Source organism: Hemitrygon akajei, chromosome 14 (genome assembly GCF_048418815.1).
Source record: "Hemitrygon akajei chromosome 14, sHemAka1.3, whole genome shotgun sequence".
Classification (NCBI taxonomy): domain Eukaryota; kingdom Metazoa; phylum Chordata; class Chondrichthyes; order Myliobatiformes; family Dasyatidae; genus Hemitrygon; species Hemitrygon akajei.
In genome coordinates this window covers 70624078-70647138 of record NC_133137.1, presented here as the reverse complement: position 1 = coordinate 70647138, position 23061 = coordinate 70624078, and the positions used below count along the sequence as shown (strand labels likewise).

At 40.5% G+C, this 23061-nt stretch overlaps 1 protein-coding gene across 5 annotated transcripts in view; it reads left to right on the top strand.

The window, feature by feature from the left end:
• The window catches only part of celsr1a (cadherin EGF LAG seven-pass G-type receptor 1a), a 368062-nt gene extending 345507 nt beyond the window's left edge, over positions 1-22555 (top strand). For 2 of the 5 annotated variants that reach the window (XM_073066355.1, XM_073066351.1), the window contains 6 exons: positions 4848-4984; positions 6070-6170; positions 6569-6745; positions 8367-8606; positions 11462-11741; positions 21130-22555. In XM_073066355.1, coding sequence (XP_072922456.1) covers positions 4848-4984; positions 6070-6170; positions 6569-6745; positions 8367-8606; positions 11462-11741; positions 21130-21154 — 960 coding nt within the window. In that variant the 3' untranslated portion in view covers positions 21155-22555. The remainder of the gene's footprint in view (positions 1-4847; positions 4985-6069; positions 6171-6568; positions 6746-8366; positions 8607-11461; positions 11742-21129) is intronic. The other 3 variants (XM_073066354.1, XM_073066352.1, XM_073066353.1) reach the window with 3 other exon arrangements.
• The last annotated feature ends 506 nt before the right edge of the window (positions 22556-23061 follow it).

Sequence of the window (23061 nt, the reverse complement as noted above, 5' to 3'; positions counted from 1 at the left end):
ACTGGAGATTGTCTCATGTGGAACAGGTGAACAGGTCGAGTCTGTTTAACTTGTAATGGTGAAAATTTAACCTGCTTAACTTTAAAAATTACCTAAGTGACTTTAGGTAATCTTATTGTCATTTAAAGTAAAATTGGATAGGTATATGAACAGGAAAGGAATGGAGGGTTACGGGCTGAGTGCAGTTCGGTGGGACTAGGTGAGAGTAAGCGTTGGGCACGGACTAGAATGGCCGAGATGGCCTGTTTCCGTGCTGTAATTGTTATATGGTTATTGAAACCTAAAGGATTCTTAGAGAACTTGACAGGGTAAACAGTGATAGGAAAAGCCTTGAACTGAATGGAATGCAATATCTCAAAGTAGTGCTGTTTTAAGGCAGAGATGAGGAAGAATCGTTTCTCTCAAGTGAGTCTTTGGAATTCCTTTTTTGCAAAAATCTGTGGAGGATGAATCCTTGAAAGTGATCAAAGCTGATCCGGATCTTAAATGCAAGAGATTCTGCAGTTGCTGGAAATCTTAGGGAATACACAGAATAATGGAGGAACTTAGTAAACCAGTCAGCATCTGTGGAAGAGAAGAAATAGTTGTTACTTTGTACAAAGACCTTGATGAAACATCAGCTGTTTATTCCCCTCCATAGATCCCCTGGCATTTTGTGTGTGCTGCCAGACAGACCTTTGATCATTAAAAGAATCTAGGATTATAGAGAAGGGCCAGGAAAGTGGGTGTGTGGAAGGATGGCTCAGCCATGAATTTCCCAAATGGCACAGCAGGAGACGAATGGCCTCTACTTTTCCTATTTCTTGTGTGTTATTCCAAAATTCTAGTCAGCATAATTCCACCTTGTATTTACCATACAGAAAAGCACTGTAACTTTTCATCTGTCCTACAATCAAGAATGTGGTCTATACCATTCCACCTCCGTCAACAGAGTTTGCAACGCTACTTTTGAGCCTAAATCTCAATCTTGGCTTCACTCATTTTTAACATGTCCCTCACTCGACAAGTAATGTGAAACTTTCACATGTTTATTCATTTATCACTTAAAAATGTTTTCTGTATCATCTAATTCAAAAGAAAGCATTCATACTCTCACATTTCTCTGTAGAAAATTCTAAACCAGCAGTTCCCAACCTGGGGTCCACAGATCACTCAGTTGGAATGGTAGGGGTCCATGGCATAAAAAGGATTGGGAACACTTGTTCTAAACAGTCCAGTCTCGTCATGACTATTTCAAATCCGTCATTATTTCCATCAAAAGAAATAATAAATAAATAGATAGATAAAATAAATAAATAAGCAAGCAATAAATATTGAGAACATGAGATGAAGAGTCCTTGAAAGTGACTCCATAGATTGAGGGAACAGTTCAGTGATGGGGCAAGTGAAGTTATCCCTACTGGCTGAGGGGTAATGTCTGATCCTCAGGTCCTGAGTCCTGAGGCTCCTGTACCTTCTTCCTGATGGCAGCAGTGAGAAGAGAGCATGAGCTGAGTGGAGGGGGCCCTTGTGATGGATGCTGCTTTCCTACGACAACGCTCTGCAGGAACGTTCATCCTAATCATTTTGTCTCTAGTGACTGACTAAAATATGAATTTGGCATTGCTGCCTGCGTTCTTACAATCCTAACATGGAAGAAGCTATATCAGAAAATCCCTAGATGAAGAGAGTATTTTGGAGCCTGCTAAACCGTCCTACTAATGTTGTATACTTTGACCTACTGTAGAATCCACCTCTCATTCATTCTCACACCAAGATGACTAACAATAGATAGGAAAAAATGCTATGAAGTTTCTCTTTTGCCCAGAGCAATATATCTATCACCTCAGATTCACTCAATAATTACAAAAGAAATGTTGTTAAACTCAGCTCAATTTACTGCCAGGTTCACAGTTTCATGATCCCAGAATGACCTACAAACCTCTGGAACTTGTAACTATGTGTTATTCTATGCAGCTGTAATTTTTATGGCCTGTTTTTCATTCAGTTTTTTTTTGTTTAAGTGACTATAATTCAGGGAGGCAAGGATTGTTTTTAACTGTTTTCTGAATGCTTGTTTGATTATTATCTTTTAGTTCTCTATAGCGGCTGTCAAGGTTAAATTTCGGGAATGGAATTATATTCTGCCACTTTTCCACACACTTCCAGTTGATTTGGCTTTGCAGTAAAATCATGTTCCGTTCTGAGATGCTTTCTATCAGTTAAAATGTTCAATCCTGAAACAATCCTTACTGGAGAGGATTTTTGGGAAGAGCACTGTGCTGCTGGCCCAGTGAGGGGAACCGTGCACAATGTTTCAAAGGTAGTCTTGTTAATTACTGTTGCAGTATCTTAAACTGAATTAAATAGCCAGTGTTTATTGGCTTCAAGTACCCATACACTTGCTAAAAAACCTTTTGCCTTGGAATGCAACTTATTCCAAAGATAAGCATTACCACTATTTTTCATGCTACTTGCAAAGCAAGCCTTGTTAACAAAGAAAACTATGGATCTCCTTTCTGGCTTCCAATGTGCCAGTAATATGAACTATATATCTAGTACAGTAACTCCAAAATCAAGCAGGTTAAAGAGTCAAAGACAAATGAATTTAGAACTGAAATACCATCTGAAAAATAAAGGATAACTTGGCCGTGCAAAGTAAAAACATGAGGGGAGATTGAATTGCTGACAGATTATTTGGGAGGGACTGAGCAAGAATTTACAAAGCCTGGCTCAAAGTTTTGTACAGATATAGTCATAAGGCTATTTCTCAAAGCGCGCCTTGCTCATAAAGAATGTCATCGGCTATTGCCATCAGGATTAAGTGGGAAGGGTACTCATGAAATAAATATAATATTAAAATCAAACATGAAACTCAAAAGTTGCAGTGTTCTTTAACAGAAAATGTCTGATTAATCTAAGTTAAAAGATAAACACAAATTTAAGTGGAAACGTGCAACAAATTGTTCTCTATTTGGAAGCTCTATAATGAAATAAATAGTGGTTTAAGATGCTGTCAAACCACAGTAAGTTTCAATATGAAGAGCCCATGCCGTCAGCAGAGAAGTTTTTGCACTGATACTGTCCTGTTGTGCATTCTTGCTGAGTTTTATGTTATTATTGAGATGCAGTGCTGAATAGGCCTTCTGGCCCTTCGAGCCATGCTGCCCAGCAAGTCCCCCCCCCCCCCCCCCGATTTAATCCGAGCCTAATCATGGGACAATTTAGAATGACCAAGTAACCCACCAACTGTTACATCTTTGGACTGTGGGGGGAAATTGGAGCACACAGCCACCGCGAGAATGCTCAGACTCATTAGAGACAACAGCAGGAATTGAACCCTTATCACTGGTACTGGACAGCGTTGTGCTACTTGCCGCCCGTGGTCTAATAAAATTGCTCCTCAGATCCTTCTACGTCTCTATTAGGCTAATGATGTTGTAAATCAAAACTTGGCTATGAGACAAGAGGCAATGGGTCACTTGATATCTTTTCTATTCATCGGGCAGGTTAGATCAGGAACACCCGCTGAAGAAACCCAGCACAAAGTCTGAGTTGTTTTCAGGACAGGCCCTGATTTGTGTAAACATTTTAAAGGACTACCACCAATGTTCCCTCTAATTTCTAATGACCAACATGCGCAAAAATCTTGTGCTGTGCAGTTATCTTGCCCAGTGACAACATGTGCACACTGAATAATTTCTTCAATAAAAACAGTATAAATAAGCCAGTTCTAAAATCTGCAGACAAGTCATCACAAACTCCATATTGTCAACACCATCCGCATTGGAAACCGGAAAAGGAAATGTGATTGCTTACAATCATGATATATAATTAACATGCCAGTGAGCTGGAGGGTGAGAACCTTTGGTGCTCAGTTTAAATACCTTTGTGCACTAGTAACAAAAGACGTGTGTGCACATGCACACCTTAGAGGGAACATTGTCTACCACACAGAGTACTGTCTTGAAGAAATCCAGTAATATAAACGTGTAATGTAGCACAGAGTTAGGCTGGCCAGTTGCTGAATGTCACAAATTCATCTTATTAAAAGGTTTAGTAGTGAGGCACAGAAAGAGAAAGGGCAATTTTGTCAAAGTTCCCATATTGTCTCCACTACATCTGGTGTTTGTTCAAAGGTACAATTTAATGTCAGAGAAATGTATACAGTGTACATCCTGAAATGCTTTTTCTTCACAAACATCCCCAAATACAGAGGAGTGCCCCAAGAATGAATGACAGTTAAATGTTAGAACCCCAAAGTCCCCCCGCTCCTCTCCCTCGCGCAAGTAAGTAGCAGCGAAGAACAATCCAACATAACAATTATTGTGATGTTGCGATTGACTAATTTCCACTTCACATAGTGTAAGATTAGCAATTGTCATTTGTAACTTTACCAGAATGCAGTCAGTCTTAACTACCCCCCTGCCCCAGCAATTTACACTGAAGAATATGGCTCCCGTCTGCTTCTGACACAGATGATCTCAACCAAAGACAAGTTAAAAATAGCAACAAGCAGGATTCCGCCAAGAGATCAGCTGGAAACTTATTCCGTTGCAATTTTGATCTTGGCACAATTCCTTCTCTCCTTGTAGTGAGAAAAAGGGTTGGACAAGAGACCAAATCAGGGCTGGTAGATCCACTCCGTCATATGATTGTATGGGGAATATTTTAGAATAAAATTTGCTTTTTAAATGAAGCAAGTTGCTTTGTATTCAGCAGCTTATTCACCACAGGAAGCTTCAACGTCACCTACGTGATTGGATCACCTCTCCTCGCCTGTGACTGGATGCCACCAGCTTATCTAGTGGATAGCGCAGATCAGAGCAATAAACTAATCAATCGAATGAATTTATGCTCTCTTCCAGCGGTCACTTAACTGTAACAATACATACGTGGATGAGGGGCGAATGTATCGTACGACCATTGGGGAGTCTACAGCCTCCATGGAGAGCACTGTCAGGTCAGCCAAGAGCCACAATAGCGGCATTGCTTATAAACGCAGGTAATGAGGTGGAGGGTGCATGGCTGTGATCTGCCCTGCTGCACTGTTATCCATTTCATGCTGTATTAATTTACACAACTTAATGGTCACTTGTCTTGTAATCTTTTCTGCGCTCTATCTAGTTGGTTGGATTTCCCTTTGCCAAGCTTTCAAATACTGTTGTCTATGCTTTTCATTAAAAGTGAACACTTGCAATGAGACGTGCAAAATCACGAAAATTGGCACCAAATGATAATTGAAGAGAAATGCTTAATTTCTAGTTAAGTAACACCACTAGGCTGTGTAAATTTATTTGGAACACTTGGAGTTTATTATAATATTGCGGGTGTACAAAAATAACGTCTGCTCTAAATTTCATTGAACTGTACAGAGGTCGACGTATATGAATACATGAAGAAATGAGAGTGCTCAAGAGTAAATGGCAAAGCTGGCCAAGACCCCACAATAATGTCTTTTAATTTTGTAGAGTTTTAAAAAGTCATTGAAGAGTTGAATTCCTGCTGGCAATTCATTAGAAAGTAGCTGATAATTCCACAACAGTATGCAGTTAGTTTTGTTTTCAGTTTTGTACAGTCAACCAACTGGACTTTATTTTACTGTGGATTTTGCTGAAGTTAACCCAAGATACACTGACAACAATTATTATTCACTGTTTGATGAATGCTGACGGCCCATTGGCTTTCCCATTAGTCCAACCTATTTTCCTGAAGTAGCATCATGGAGCCATTTGATATATTCAAACTGAGTCAACTGGGGTCACAGATTATCTGGTCTTCACGAGACTACTTACTGCCTTTTCTCTGACATCAAGTTGACTCCATTGTCCTAGACTGTTGTTTCTTGAGAGAGAGAGGGAGGGAGAGGGAGGGGGGGAGAGAGAGAGAGAGAGAGAGAGAGAGAGAGAGAGAGAGAGAGCGAGAGAGAGAAGCATTATGTTTCCAGTTCATGCTTGTCTATTTGATTATAATAAAATCAAGAACAATCCTTTTTCAAAGAGCTATAACCTTACAGTAACTATTGTTGGATTTATTGTCCAACTTTGACCAACTTGTATTATATTTAAAGGGTTCTGCATCTGTTCTTAGGGATGAAGCTCAGAGAGTGAACTTGTTGTCAAGTCAAGCAGAAGGCGGGCAGACAGAAGCAGATTCTTCACTATTCCACAAAAAATTGAAGAAACCTGATGGTAAGACTTTTTGGATGAGTTACTCGGATAATCCATTTAAGGAATATTCTGAATAGAATAATTTCTGATACAGAACAAATAATTTGAAAAAATTGAAATTAAGGAAATATTGAATGTACAATCTATTGATACTGATTTTAATATTCAAAATTTAAAGGTTGGTGTCAGAATTTCATTCAGTGATATCAAACAGATACTTAATGTTAATAGTCTGTGTGCCCAGGACCAATACATGACCTGATCTGGATTGACTGATAATGAAATCAGTGTTGCTGTTGTGAGAGTCTAGGTACAGCTAAGACTCAGCAGGTTTTGTAGCTGTTGTTGATGTTGATCAGTGTGTACACATTATCCTTGCCCTTGGTAATAGATTTTTCCCCCACGTGTCTTTTCCCCAGAACCGGATTCTGACTCGGACAGTGAACTTTCCTTGGAAGATGATCACAGCAGCTCCTACGCTTCTAGTCATTCATCTGAGAGTGAAGAAGATGAATTTCAAGCTGATACCAAGCCCAAGTGGAAGCAAGGGGCACCCAAAAATAACGAAAGAAACCCCATGCACAGTACGCCAAAGGGTAAGACCCAGAATGATGGGAAGAAGTGATACCTTGCATACATGATAGTGAACAGTGTAGTGTGCGGCTCTCCCACTGGCCAAGAATGCTGTTCCAAGGATTGTTTTCACACTGACGTTTCTCTCAGTTGCTTTTTCTGTGATGAATATATTAATAAAAATAATAACTTTATAGAGCTCTTTTCATACAATGTCATTCAAAAGCTTTCCAATGGGATAAAAATACAAAAATGCAAATAAAAGACAAAAAGATGTTAGTTAAAAGCCAGATTAAATAAATAGGTTTTGAGCTAGGCATTTTAAAATGTCACCTGAATCTCCATCCCTTAGAGTTTTAGGTGTAACACTTACCCAACAGGCTGGTATATGTCTAGGGGAAAAAGAGATCCAGCCACACACCAACCCACCTCCTGTACACGCAGGTGCTGTGAGAATCGCGTTTATGCCTCGCGCCCGCCAACAGTATCAAACCCACAACAAATACCGTTATGAAATACACTTTAAAGAGTTTACTAAAATTAAAAGAGTATTAGGCAATACAATATATATATATACAAGAAAAAAACAAAAGGCGCCAACTTATCAAAGTTCAGTCAGTTTAGTGCACATCGGTGGAGCTCATCCAGCAAACCACTCGACTCCTCAGTGGTTGTCCTCCCGAAACTCCCACTTCAGACCGAGCGCACGTCCTCCTTCCTCGGCGTCTCCCTTCGGACTCTCCTCACACCCCAAGCCCGCGCAACCCCTCCCCCAAGTTCCCAGCCTCACAAAACACAATAACATTCCCCATTGATTAACAAATGAATACAATTACCATATCAGCCATTCTAAAGCGAAACAACGGCGAGAGAAACTTTTAACAGACAAAGAAGCATTCCTACTCGTAACAAACCAAAGAAGCCCTTTTTAGTAACATACACAGGACATTGTACATAGGTATTGAATTTATTTATATTGAATTGAATTTAGGAGTGTAGTTCAAAAAAAAAGCTGACCTGCCAATGATCTTTTGAGGGAGATTGTTCAAATTTAAGAGACCAGCGGAAGAAGACCTGAGAGCTTGATCAGGATTATAAAAGGAAAAAGATGCTGTGATGTAGTCCAGTCCCAGACCATTAAGACCATTAAGAGCTTTAAAAACAAGTAAGAGAACTTTCTCTGAGTTCAGTCAGATCACCTGGAAGCAAAGCTTTACTTGCAGGAAAGAGAGAGAATTTAACATTGCCCAGCTACCAACAGAGCACTGACTGTAGAGTAATCCACATAGTCTAGAGATAACTCTCCAAATGAGGCTGCAGGTAATTAAGATTCTTGCCATGCACTTTTGCACAGAGAATCACAACAATGTTTAAGTGAACCAGACTCTTCAGAAGTGTAATCAGACAGAAGTGGAGAGTAAGCAAAAAGTGATGTTTGGTGAGCAATAAGCCAAGAAGTTATTGGTATATTTTGCAGCCACGTCCTTGTGAGCACTGCTCAGAGAAATGGAAATCTTGGAAATAATGTTACATCCTTTAAAGCAAAGGGCTGATACTTCTGAAACTAGAATTCTATCTGTTTTGTGAGAATCGATAATAGAGGCAGATTCCCAGCTAAACTTTATCCTGTGTTTCTCTCAACAGCAGAATCCATGCCCAATCATGGGAAACAGTACTGGCCTGCGGAATGCACCACAGCCAGCGACAGCGAGGACCATGGAGCGCCTGAGAAACTGAAGGTAGAGACAAAAGTAAACGTTGAGTTCCACAGAGAGAACAATCATTGCGGTGACCTTCTGAGGGCAAGTGAGAGTGAGCCTCAAGAAAAGGAAACCCCATCTGTACCTCAGCCAAACTCCAATCCACAGCCAGAGCAAAGAAGAGGCAAGTATTCCTCTCAAAATGACAAAAGGATTATTTTCTTTTTAAGAAATAAAGTTTGAAGTAAAATATATATATATATATCTTTTTAATTTGAGGTTTAAGGGATTTGATTAATTTCGAAAGCAATTTTCTGCTGAATAGAGCAACATTGAATTTGGTTACCCAAAGTTACATGGGGGCAGGACAGGTTGCCTGTGAGTTCCTCCGAAGGTTTTGATCAGAGGGCACTTCTCTGGAACTTTGGTGTTGCAAAGGACAAATTTAATCACTCTCTACTGGAACACTGGAGGGAGGACTCACTAATCTACTTGTTACCAGATTAATGTTTATACTGCAGAAAACTAGTAATATGTTTCTTGTCAGTAATGTAGGTAGTTAGCTGGTTAACTTGCTGACCCTCCAGGTCTGATTGAGAGCATTGGGTCTCACTTCAAAACCACCTTTTAAATGTTGGAGTTCTTTGCCAAGCTGTGCTGATCAAGAGTCGTTATAGCTGGTGAACTATCCAGCACTGTAGTCACACCGCCCAGTGAGTGTATGGGGGTTTGAAAAGCAAAATGCTGGAAATACTCAGCAGGTCCGACAGCATCTGTGAAGAGAGACCCTTGATGTTTCTTGATGATCACCTTCAGTTAGAAAAAGTTAGAAATGAAACGTGTTTCAAGTTGTAGGGGAGCAGAGAGGTGGACCCACCCCAAGGATGTATGCAAGATACAGGCAGTCCCCGGGTTACGTACAAGTTCCGTTCCTGAGTCCATCTTTCAGTCAGATTTGTATGTAAGTCGGAACAATTACATCCAGTATTATTTAGCGTCAGTTAGTCAAACGTTTGTCTTAGTATATAGTATATATTTTACCTTTCTATGCATAAAAAACACTTAAGAAACGTATGTATTCCAATAATTAAACCACTGCGTTGCTTAGTAATAATTGTAGCTTTCATCGGGGCAGGGCCTTTCTCATGCTCCATTATTCTCACATTATCTGTTATCCTTTAAAATTGTTCCGAACATTGACTGACTGTAGCCTAATGCTTTTCCAATGACCGATGCCGTTTCACCTCTTTCCAAATGCTTTATTATTTCCACTTTTTTTCCGATCGCGATCGCTTCCCATCAATGGAACAGAAACACTGCGGGCTGTGGGTCCCGAGCTGCACTGGCTCCCAAGATCTGCTGGGTCCTAAGGACCACCGCACTGAATTCCCCGGGTCCTAAACTCCACCGCACTGAGACAGGCAACAAGTGGGGGCTGTGCTGGGTTTGGGTATTTGATCCTTCACAATATTCCACATGGGAATTTAAACTGGAGGTAGCAGTATATTTTTTTACGAGGTCGAGTTGCGAGCTCGACATCAACCCGGCATGGATGGTATGGGAGTCACTGGATTGACAACAACCCGGCACGGGAGCGGTCTGTCACTAGATCAAACTCAGGAACCTTCGTTCTCAAGCCCAGCGCCACCAGCTGACTGGAACGGGGGTCCGGGTCAGGGTGAATCTTATTAAGAAAAATTTAAGCCAAATACAAAATTAAACACTCAACGCAGTGTCAACGGCAGCAACTTAAAATGGCGGACAACGTTGCGATCTGACTTAAAATGGCGGACGGCATTCTCCTTCCTCAGTTCGTAAGTACGAGTTGTCCGTAAGTTGGACGTTGGTAACTCGGGGACTACCTGTAATGGTATTCCAGTGGGAGGTCACCTCTGCCCTCTAAAGATCCTCCCATGTCAATAACACAATGAATTGTGATGCAAAGAATCTGGGCAAGACCTACAACCAACCCCAGCAGGTTGCTGCTTCTTCCAGCAGAAAATATTGATGACTTGCCTACAAGCATCAAAAATACTTATTGGTAGAGCTACAGATGAGTAAAGTCTGTAGGGACTCCTTAGTTTCATTAGGTAGAATTCACCCAGACAGTTAAGTTCGCCGTGTATGTTAGATGTTACATTGTAGGTTATCACGTCGGAGTCACTAATGTAGGAGTGTTGACAAAAATCGACACGAGTGTAATTCCTTCTAACATACACTTTATTTGCCCCGCAAACAAATGGCAACATTGTATATATATCAGGAAAAAGCCGGCCTCCCCCAAAACGTAATAACGTACAACGTAACACGTTAACAATCGCGGCAAACTTAACCCTTAACAGTCTGGGTGAATTCTCCCTAATGGAACTAAGGAGTCTCTACAAGTCGAAATAAACAATTCTTACCTCCTACCTACATTGGAATCCTTCATATTAGCATAAGATTTTCAAATCTGCTTTAACTGAGCGTTACTGCAGCCAATTTGTAGACATGTTGTTGATCTGCTGAGCATTATGGGCGTGCCATGCTGATGCTGGAATATGTAGCTACACTTGCGGGCTGCCCTCAGCACAGCCTGGGCTGTGTTGGTTGTTAACACAAATGACACAACTGACTGTATGTTTCGATGTACCTACATGTGCCCCTCTGCCATTTGAGTTCCGAATGGACATTGAATCCATGAACACTACCTCACTACATTTTTTTAATTTCTGTGTTTGCAGTACCTATTTAATTTAACTATTTAATGTACATTTTCTTTACAATATACATTGTTTTTTTCCTATATTATCATGTATTGCATTGTACTACTGTTGCAATGTTAACAAATTTCACAACGTATGTGGGTGATATTAAACAAATCTGAATCTGAAATTACTCTGTCAATCTAAACACTGGAAGTAAGGTTTGCAAAAGGCAAAGAAAATGAGATAAAAGTAAAAGGTGTTTTTAATGTTTGCTTATGTGGATACAGTATTTGAAACTGCCTTCAACTGAAATTCTTTGATGCACTGAAGTGTGTGTTCTTTTCTGACACAGGTATTCTTAAAAATAAAGTCACCTACCCACCACCTTTAAAAGAAAAGAATCGGATAAATCAAATACACAATGAACTCTCCAATTGTAAAGCAACGACCGTTTCCTCACAGACCTCCTCAATAGTGCCTACAGACAGCACACGCACAGCCGCAGGCACAGGCTTATTGATAAAGCAGCCAAGCAGGCAACAGTCAAGAGAACACTTAAATGGAATGATGCCGGTGCCCATGAGTATTAGAACGGGCACAAGCACTGCCCGCGGAGATACTTCTGATTCCGAGTAAGTATCCTGGGTAAAGTGCAATGTTTCTCTTTAAGTAACCTAACCATTTCTGTTTGTGACGATGCCAAAGCAGCTTTAATATTTGCACAAAAAACTCAAACTTTTCTTTAAATGATCATTAGTAAAAATAAATACCAATGCCAAAAATTATTGTTGCAACTCCATCAAGCCCATTTTCTAACAGGTCATAAGTACTGTTAATTGCATTCAGGAACAGTAATGCTAAGCAGTGCTCACTATTTCAGATGCAGGAAATCTGACTATGCACCTGTGTGCTTAACCTGGAAATCCAGAAATTTTACAGTGAACTTTTGGTCGGCCTAATGGATGTTCTGTTTTGTCAACGCTGCAAAATAGCAAGCAAAGATCATGGAACAATTGTCTGGTTACAAAGAAATGCTGAAACTATCATAGCATGCTTTTGAATGGCACGCTAAGCCAGGGTTACTGCATAACAAACCTCAGGATTTAAATTGTCATCTTCTCAGATAAATATTTAAAAATTACAAACTGATTTAAAATAAAAATACAATAAATACTTGGTAGGTCAGACTGCATCTATGGAGAGAGAAGTTGTTAATATTTCAGCACATTGACCTTGCATCAGAACCGGAAAAAGCTGGAGACATTTTGTGGAACACAGCATTTTGTGTGTGTTGTTGTTTGAATTTCCAGCATCTGCAGATTTCCTTGTGGAGACATTTTGTTTCTGCTTTTTGAAAATTTTAAGTTTGTTATTTCAGACTCTTTCTTAATCGTAAGTGTATGTCCCGATCTTTATTTTGTACTACTTTTATTTCCAAAAGGTTTGTTCAACATTACTTAACTGCTTGCTTGAGAATTGTTCGGCATAATTCATATCCCTTTGCTTAACGATATCATCCGTTCTAGGTGACAAAGCATCTGTTTGAAATTATAGGTGTCAATAACTGATGTCAGTAGGGAATGGGGGGAATGTGTGCTACTGAGATTGTTGGTTATTAGACCATAAGACCCTGAGGTATAAGAGCAGAATTAGGCCTTTCGGCCCATCGAGTCTACTCTACCAATTCAGCATAGCTGATCCATTTTCCCTCTCGGCCCCAATCTCCTGCCTTATCTCCGTAACCCTTCATGCCCTGACCAATCAAAAATCTATCAACCTCTGTCTTAAATATACTTGGCCTCCACAGCTGCCTGTGGCAAAGAATTACTCAGACTCAGCACTCCCTGGCTCAAGGAAATCCTTCTCATCTCTGTTCTAAATGGGCGCCCCTCAATTCTGAGGATGTGTCCTCTGGTCCTTGACTTCCCCACTGGCCTTCCAACATTCGGAAGGTTTAAGTGAGATCCCCCCTCATTCTGCAGTGAGTACAGGCACAGAGCCAGCAAGCGCTCCTCATGTGATAAGCTTTATCAATCCCAGTGTTATTCTCATAAACCTCCTCTGAACCCTCTCCGATGTCAGCACATCCTTTCTTAGATAAGGAGCCCAAAACTGCTCACGATACTTCAAGTGAGTCCTCACCAATGCTTGATAAAACCCTAGCATTACATCCGTGTTTTGTTTTATTAGTGGATCAGTTGCTTCTGGGTCAAAGGCAGATATTGTTCAATAGGTACATTTATCGTCAGAGAAATGTATACAATATACACCCTGAAATTCTTTTTCTTTACAAACATTCATGAAAACAGAGGAGTGCCCCCAAGATTGAGTGGCAGTTAAATGTTAGAACCCCAAAGCCCCGCACCAACTACCCCCTCCCACGCATAACCTGCAACAAAGCAATGACCTCCTCCACTCCCCCACCAGCAAAAAAGCATCGGCAGCCCCCTCACCAAGCTCTCAAGCATGCAGCAAAGCATCAATAAAGGCACAGACTTGCAGTACTCCAAAAACTACTCATTCACCCTGTAATTCGACATACCACAGGCTCTCTCTCTCTCCCTAATAAAGGAAAAAGAGGTGTCCCCGTTTCACAGCAGGAGGGGAGACATAACAAACTGATTAATAGTGTTGAAAGTCTGTTGCGTCACTTTTTCGGAGATCTGTGCCCAGAGAACTCGGGTATTTGGGCAAACAGCCAGCAGCCAGCTCGCTGCTTTCGATCTTCCATTTACTCCCATGATGCATCAGGCAGCAGCACCGGCCTTGAATCAGCCCTTCTCCAGAGCCATGAAAATCCATCACCTTAAAGGCCTGCTAGTCTTCCAGGCCATATCCTTCGCATATCGAAAAGTGGCCGGTTGTGAGGCCCCGAGAGCGGGTCCCATTTCTGCAAAGAACCAAAATCGGCATGTAACTCCAGGTCAGGGTCTTCAAAAGAACCTTGAGGGGGAAGAAAGAGATGTCAAAGATAAAGTAGAGTTCTTCCGAAGATGCAAACAAGGGAGTCGTCGTTAGGCACTACCTGTTGCTTTGTTGCTTTAACATTGACCACAAAATCTGATGTCACTTCGGTGAGTAAGATATCACAGGTGTTTTTACCATTAATATTTCCACATAATACTTTCAAAGGACAATCAGCAATTTTCCTTTGAAAATACTAAATCCAAATATTAACAAAGTATTCAAAACTTACTAATTATTTAAATATAATACTGCAAAAATGGTTTAGAGTGGAGCTATAGTTCATAGAGATATGTATGGCCACAGACATGCGGGGAAACCGATCCTCCACTGAGCTGGCTGCCTGTCTCTAGATCTTGCTTTTGTTTCCTGTGTGATCCCAAGCATGGTATTCCATTGTGAGGCCTGCTCCCATCACATTGGAGGAGGGGCGGAGACCAACTCAGTGTAACGTTGCACGGCACTGTCCAGCTGCCCTCACAGGATGGTGTCGACAGCCGATAATACCCTGACCCCAGGCTCAGCAGACATCAGAACTGAATACTAATGGAATGAGTAGCGATGAAGGCATACAGGGCTTCAAAGGGATATAGACAAGTGAAGTGAGCGACTGACCGCATGGTGGATGGAGTACAAAGTGGGGAAAATGTGGACATTATTCACTTTTGCAGACGCAGCAAAAATACTGAGTATCTTTCACATATTAAATGCTGGAAACACTTGGTCAGACAGCATCAGTGGAAAGAGAAAGAGTTGACATTTTTAAAACTGATGAGGAGTCTTTAACATGCATCATTAACTGTGTCTCTTTCCAGGTGCTGCCTGGCCCACTGATTGTTTCAACATTTCCAACGCTTTCTGCCGTTCTTTCCAGTTTTCAGGCATCCACAGCTTAGAGCTTTCATTGCCTTCTAAGCGTGAGAGATTGGGAAGTGTTGACGTTCAGAGAGGCCTTTGTACCCTCATAAATGCTATTTAAAAATGAAGGAGCAGGTGCAGCTAGAACTAGGAAGGTAAATGGCATCTGGAGTCTTCATTGCAAGGGGTGTTTGAGTTTAAAAATGAAGAGGCATTGCTACAGATGTAGAGGCTGTGTTGAAGAGGTCACACCTGGAGGTACATTACTTTGTTCCCCGTATTGAAGAAGATATGTTCAAGCAAAAGAGTTTAACTGAGACATTTCTGGGATGAGAAGGTTTTCATATTATAAGTGACTAAAGAAGTTGGATTAGTATTTCCCGGAAGTGAGGGATGATCTTATCATTCCTAAGGGGTATATACCAGGGTATTCATTGAAATGCTTCCCCTGACGGGAACATTTCAAATGAAAGTAAAGTTATTATCAAAGTACATATAAAGTAACAGTATACAATCCTGAGATTCACTTTCTTGTGGATGTTCACAGAACACAGTAGAATCAATGAAAGACCGTGCACCACATGACAAACAACCAGTTTGCAAAAGACAGCAAACTGTGCAACTCAAACAGAAGAAGAAAAATAATACATAAAAAGATACATAGATAAGCAAACAAGCAATAAATATTGAGAACGTGGGATGAAAAGTCCTTGAAAAAGAGTCTGTAGGTTGTGGAAACAGTTCAGTGTAAGGGTGAGCGAAAAGCCTGATGGTTGAGGTGTCATAACCGTCTCTGAACTTGGTAGTGATTGGCAGGGGTTGTGGGAATGGGGGAGCCATTTAAACAGATGTTTTAACAAATTTGGCAGTGTATCTCTGTAATTCTCTACCTCCAAGGATTGTGGACACTAGGAGGTAGATGCAGTTTTGAAAGATGGTGGCATTGATGGCAGTGGGAATTGCCAGAACTTTGAGTTCTTAATATCCAGAAGTCTTAGCTACCAGAAGAGGGACAGATCAGTCATGATTATATTGAATAGAGGGCCGGGCTCATGGGATGGAGTGACCTCCCCACTCCTGTTTGTTGTTCCTGTGTTCCATTCCTTCCTCAAATTGATTTAAACAAATATCAATACAGACATTCTTGCTCGTCTATAGTTGGAACTGATAAACACACGATGTAGCAATGAAAAGCTTATTTTCTCATAGACTCCTTCAAATCTCTCACTCACACAAAACGACAACATTGAGGACACCTTCAAAAGGCAATGCCTCAAAAAGGTGGCATCCATCATCAAGAACTTCTAGCACCCAGGACATGCCCTCTTCTCATTGCTACCATCAAGGACGAGGTACGGGAGCCTGAAGGCACACACTCAACTTTTCAGAAACAGCTTCTTCCCCTCCACCATCAGATTACTGAACGGACAATAAACCCATGTACACCATCTCACTATTTTGTACTACTGAGTTTATTTTTGATATATACTGAGTGTATAGATTTATTATTACTATGTATTGCAAGGTACTGCTGCTGCAAAACAGCAAATTTCATGGCTGTGCCAGTGATATTGAGCCTAATTCTGATTCTGACAGTCGCTCACTCTTCCTGTCCCTCAGCATCACGCAAAGACACTTCCCCTCCCTCCCTCACAGAGACCTGCTCAGTCCCTCTCCTCCCTGACACACAGTGCCTCGTACTTGCTCTCTCCTTCCATTCCCTCGTAAACAGTGGTTTGCACCCTCTCCACCCACTCTCGCACCCAGCAGAGCTCACACCATCCTTCCCTACATTTACGTTCAGTAGCACTACCTTCTTGTCACTCACACAGAGTGACTCACTCACTCGATCACCCTTCGTGGTGTTTTTCACCCATCAGTCACTCTCCTACATAACCCATTGCTGTTTAAACCTAGGGCTGTCTCATGATTAAAGCATTTCTCAGACATGGCTTTGCATTATTTGTACCATTCCAGTGTGTTCACATTTCCCAAACCAGATAAATACTGTCACTAGCATGTTGGCAAGCATTTATTTTGTGTGGTTTCCTGCACTTTATTTACATACTTTAAATGAACTGTTTTTCCAGTAAGATGGTGGCGGTTCGATTGCAACAGCTTCTATCGGGTCAACCAGAGGTGTTGTTATACTTTTTAATCATATTTGTTATGATTGCAAGACCCTGCTGGACATTAAGAACTCAAAAGTACTGCAGGTCTACCCCATCAGCGATTTTCTCATTGGTGGAGAAACTGAAGGAGCTAGACTTAGTGTGGATCCTGCTGCTGCCGGTGTCAGAGAAGTCAAAGGTGGTTTGCGCTATCGACTGTCTTAGTTGCTTTTCTTGTCATCACAAGCTCCTGTTGGTCATTGTTAATGTGGAATGCTGCAAGTCCGATTCACTGATTTATTGGCAGATAGTGGGGGAGCTGTGTGGCCTTGGCTGTAGCAAGGACTGGGCCTCAAGCTGCGGTGTCACCTGTTTGCAACCGCCCAGGAAAGAGGCGTTAGAGTCAGTGTGCTCCACCGGAGGTGATGTGGCGCAGTGTCCAGGCCGGAGTCGGTGCTGTTCCTCTACCATCCAGTGTTTGCTCGGCACAAGACAAGCTCTATTTTGTTCAGCTGCAGACTGCTTCAACATTCATGAACTCAGGGTCTTGGGTTATATTTTTGTTTTTGTGACTGTTTTTTACTGATATCTTGTATGTGCTTGCTACCGTTCATGTGTTAAATGTGCCTTGTGCTGTGTGTGAATGGTGGTCCTGTGTTTTGAACCTGGGCCCCTGAGTAACGCTGTTTCATCTGGCTGTATTCATGTGTGATTGTATGACAGTTCAACTTGAGCTTTACTAGTTTAGGATTGTTTTCTAGTTGAACATATAGACCCAGAGTATCCTCTGAATGTGATATTTACAATTATTCTAGGGTAATACCCATAGCTGCCCTGATCTTCTCAGTCAGTGGAAGAACACCAGATTACTGTAAGGTGGGCACAGCATTGATACTCTCCTCCCTGTTGAAACCAGAAAAACTCTAAATGTCAGCTGAGCTTTGGGAGAGGTTGTTGTTCAGTCACTCCCAATCATCCCCAGCCACATCCCATTAACTATCATCTTCTTTCAGAATAGTACCATTCATACTGTCTGTTAGTATTCCAAGAATGTTTACCATAGAAATTAATATCCCTCTGTACAGTTTTCCATGATTGTATCACAGCAATGAAACTGCAAAACCCCTTTAAACAAAGCACCTGAGAGATTTTTTTGTTTGTTACACTATCTCTGAAAGTGTCTGCCAAGATTGTAAATGCCTAGGAGTGGTGTGTTGATCAGACATGCCATAAAACCTTATAGCCACGAGAAACTAAAACACCTTCTAGCTTTATTCAAGCACATGATATTAGCATTGATTACTCCATTCAGCTGCTGAATACTTAAGGTAAAATATCCCACAATACAGCAAAGTGACCTATAGATTGTTTTAAGAAACTTCTCAAGATTAATCTCAAAAATAATCTTCCAAGATTATTTTACTTCCCTTCCACTTGTCTCCATCCGTTCCTATTGCACTGAAGCTGGTGGCAGAGACCTAGAATCAGATTTGTGAATGTGTGTAATAGAACAATAAGTCAGCTGTCCAGCTGCTGTTCCCAAGTACATATCTTGACAGTGAATATCAGAAAACCTTCTAATTATGTGTATGGATTAGGATTTAAAGTGGGCTAGGTGAAGGAACTGGAGTGGATATGACTGTGGTTACCGCATGAGGAACGTTAAGAGGCCTGAACAGATTAGATATGGCGAAGTTATTTCCCATGGTAGAGGAGTCTAGGACAGGATTGGAGGACGGAGGTGCGGAAAAATTACATTAGTCAGAGAGTGGTAAATCTGTAGAGGCCAAGTCATTGGGTGCATTTAAGGAAGAGATAGATAGGTTCTTGATTAGCCAGGGCATCAAAGGGTACAGGGAGAAGGCAGGGGAGTGGGGCTGACTGGAAGAATTTTTTTTTTTTTTTAACTTTTTTTATTGTTTTCAAATAGTTACAGAATAAATGTGTATGAGAAAAAAAAATGACTGGAAGAATTTGATCAGCCCATGATTGAATGGTGAAGCAGACTTGATGGGCTGAATGGCCTACTTCTGCTCCTATATCTTATGGTCTTATGGACTGACCTGGATCCAAAGTTCACACTATTCATACTTCACTGCAGAACCATTGTAGGTTATGAGTATGAACTGACTGAGTCTCAAATGGGGCGAAGATGAGTAGATCCCAAATCTATCAACCCATATCTAGCCAGTGACCTTCCTGTTCTGTCAGCTCCTGTACCTCACCATGTGATTGGATTTGCTCTGAGCTGGGAGAGAACATATTGTTAACTTTGTTTTCCCTTCTTTTGTTTAGTTGATGTTTCTTACGTGTGGTGGGGTGGAGATACATGTCCACCAAAGGAGGTGTAAGGTGCTCCTTCCCACCACTAGCTTGCAGGTCACTCTTGGGCAAGGTGTAGCTCCTGCTTCCCTCAATGTGAAGCCATGAGAGCAGGTGGTGGATGGTCACATGAGCAGCTGGTGCATATCACAAGTCCTGGTTATGCAACCTCTGATGCTAGGCGGACAATCCCTGAAGAGATAATGGCTGAGGTCACCCGTCTTGTAAATACACTGCCCAGAAAAAGGCAATGGCAAACCACTTCTGTTGAAAAATTTGTAAGAACAATCATGGTCATGGATAAGACCATGGTTGCCCACATCATACGACACAGCACAAAATGATGATGATATTTCTTCATCCTCTGCTTAAAGTTTATTATTTTTTACTTCCTGGGTCCCCTCTAGTCTCATCCTCATATCCTCCTGCACCTCATCCCTGTGTTTATTCTTCATTGATGGAGTGATTTCTTTTAATGAAGATATGTATTTTATTAATAATCTCTTTCATTTATTTAGAGTCTATAACTTTATTACAGAGCTTTCTGGGATTATATTACTGGTATAATTGCCCTAGTAAAGGCTTTACTTGGTAAGGAATGAGCACTTGAAAGTGTAACGTCTGTCTGCCCCTCTGTCCTGTGAGCATTAGTTGTTTAAGGAGTGTCACTGTCAAAGAAGATCTTGATCTTTCCACAAGTGAAGATGACTGAAGTTCTCTTCATGTAGCTGTCAGAACACATTCTGTTATTTCTGTCATTCCCATCACAATTGACATTTAAGAAAGAACTTGGTGGGAATTGATGTAGTATGTGTTATGTTTCTTCTTTATAAATAGTTTCTCCAGTGTAATGACGCAATGAAATGCTTTGAAGCAATTTGCATTATTGTATGGTAAGTTTTTTTAAATTCATGAAGAAGAGATCTAGCAAATGATTTTTTGCAAAGATTATAATTTCAGTGTATTCCAAATGTTTCTGTTCAATTAATTATCATGCTTGCGTACACTGGACACTTTAACCTTATTCAAACACATAAGAAACTCAGGGAGCTAGATGCTGGGATGTTTTAAGCAGCGGAAGAGTCTCAATTAAAGGGGTATAGCCACAAGAGTGAGGATTCTGAATGATGGGCTGTTGGCCTTTTCCGGCCCTAAGTTCCTGTGTTTTGAATGTCCTATAAATTGTGCTCTGATTTCAAGCAGACCAGAATGACATACATGTCGCAAGTTAAATGTACTTGAGTTTTTAGCATCTGCAGTCTCTTGTCTCCTATGTATTGCAAGTTGCATGCTCTATCAACCTGTTGTGTGCCCTATTAACCTTTAACACAAGCACTCTTTACAAACTGTGCAATTTTATTAATTTTAAATTGTTTTACAATTTAAAGTATGCTAACATAATAGAAATACTAATAGTTATTTTTTATATATTACAAACAAATCATTCTAGTGAGAGGATAGAGGAAAATATTTGCTAACTGTAGAAACTTGTCAAACTCGGGAGACGAATGATTTTTTAATTAATTCTAAGATAAATTAACTTCAGAAAATATATTCGAATTCTTTTTCTCTGAATGCATCAGAGAACATCTATAGCTAACTACAACAGGCTTCATACTTTTAAACTATGACTGCAAAGATTGTTTTTAATCTTCTCCACTGTTTCAGCATTGTGATATTAAACTGCATGTTTCGCTTTGAACTTGCCTGTTAGTACAGCATAACCATGGTTCTGCATGTTTCCCCTTCCTTTTCTTGTGAACAGAGGAAGTAATGAAACCTCAATCTGACCCATCAGGAGATCAGAAGAATGATCCCAACTCATGAAGAGTCTCACTGTTGGCTTCACCAGTTCCTGTGCACCTCAGAGCCCACCCAATGTGCCGGTATTCTCTACGTGAATCAGAACTTCTTCAAAATGGATTCATGCACGTGAATGACTGTGAAAGGGAAACAAGGCCTGCAAAAATCCTGAAAAATATACAAGAATAAATCAGAAGGACAGGTATATATGTGGAATGCAAAATGGCATATTTGCTGTGTGCCAATTTCCGGAGCAGATACAGACAGGTAACCAGTTGGGCAGCTCAGCCATGCAGTTGGATAGCCTGAGGAAATGGACAAATCCCAAGGTGAGCCCTGAAAGTGCACCCACTGCCCTGTATACAGGCCTCAGGGCAGAACTACAGCCTGCCTACATTTTCTCCCCAAAACATTAAGTACTGTACGGAAAGGCAGTACCTCAATCACAAAGAGTTGGTCTCTGTCATAGGATCACAGGTAAGTTGGTTACACATTGATGGAAGTGTTATTTACACAGGCATCAGACTGAAAATATTCTCTGGGCTCTTCATTTGCTTAGTCTTCAAGGAGATGGTCTTAAAATGAATGCCTTTTGTACAACAAAATTATAAGATGTATAGATACTTTTATATATATTTTGTAAGTCAATACTTCTGAAAACCTCATCTGTACATGCATAACGGTTTTTGATTTTATCAATTTGATTATAAATCTTCTGACTTTTATAAAGAGTAGAAGGTGCACAATTTTACTTGAATTTGGTGTGTTAATATTGTAAAAAGAATTTTTTTCTATTGAAAGCTGTAACAATTTATGAGAAATAGAATTTGAATGTGTAACTACAAAGACGGAGTTACTACAAAGAATGGGGAATCAAATCAACTTCGGTTTTTTTCATTCAACCATACACTTGAACTTGTGTGTCTGAGGATTTTTGAAAGAAAAATCGCCTCTAAGTTCAAGAGCACATGTTGGTCTACCAGGGAGGCAAGGGTGGGGGAGGAGATGGGGTGGAAGAATTAATCAGAATGATGTTTGCCAATCAAGTATATGATTGTTTTTATTTGAATACCTGTGAATATTTTGACACTATTATTGTTGTAGATTTGTTTTTAAATTGTTTTAGACAGAAACTATCAGAACAGTTCCATTTGTATATTGTGACTCACGTGTTGTAGTAAATTCTTTTGTTTTAATACAGAGAGTTTCTTTTAACATTAATGCAATTGTATTCATGGCACAAGATTTTTAAAAAAATTTATGATGGAAACTGATTTTTTTTAAAAAGCAAAGAACAGATGTATCATATTTATTTACATGCAAAAAAACACTGGAAACACAGTACAGAGAAACAAAATTGTAAAATAAAGAGATTTTGACTTTTTCCAGCTGCCTGTGATGATTCCTCTCTCTTTTAATTGATCATTGTAGGAAGTTTCTAAACAGCAGAACAGTCACTGATGCAGTGGAAGACTGCTCTTAGAGCAGTGATGTCTGGCTGGACACAAGCCCTCTGTATCTATCGCTCTCTCATTCTTCCTCTCACTATTTCTCTCATTCTCTCTCTCCCTTCTCTCTCCCTCCTTTTTCTCCCCTTTTCTCCCTCTCCCCTTCTCCCTCGCCCCAACTTTCACCCTCTCTCCCTCACTCTCTCAATTCTTCATAGATTTTTACTTGCATTATACTTTGTGGCATTATGCACCTGCTTTCAAAGGACATGCCAAAGGTTTACCTATCACAAGAGTACAACTAATCCATCAATCAGTCTACAGTAAGTCACTTGAAGTTGTCTTAAGCCCACAATTTTAACACAGGCTATAATCACATTCCCGTGGAAATATTCTGAAATCATATAGGGATCTTTCCAGCATGTGCAGACTACAGAGAAGAACAG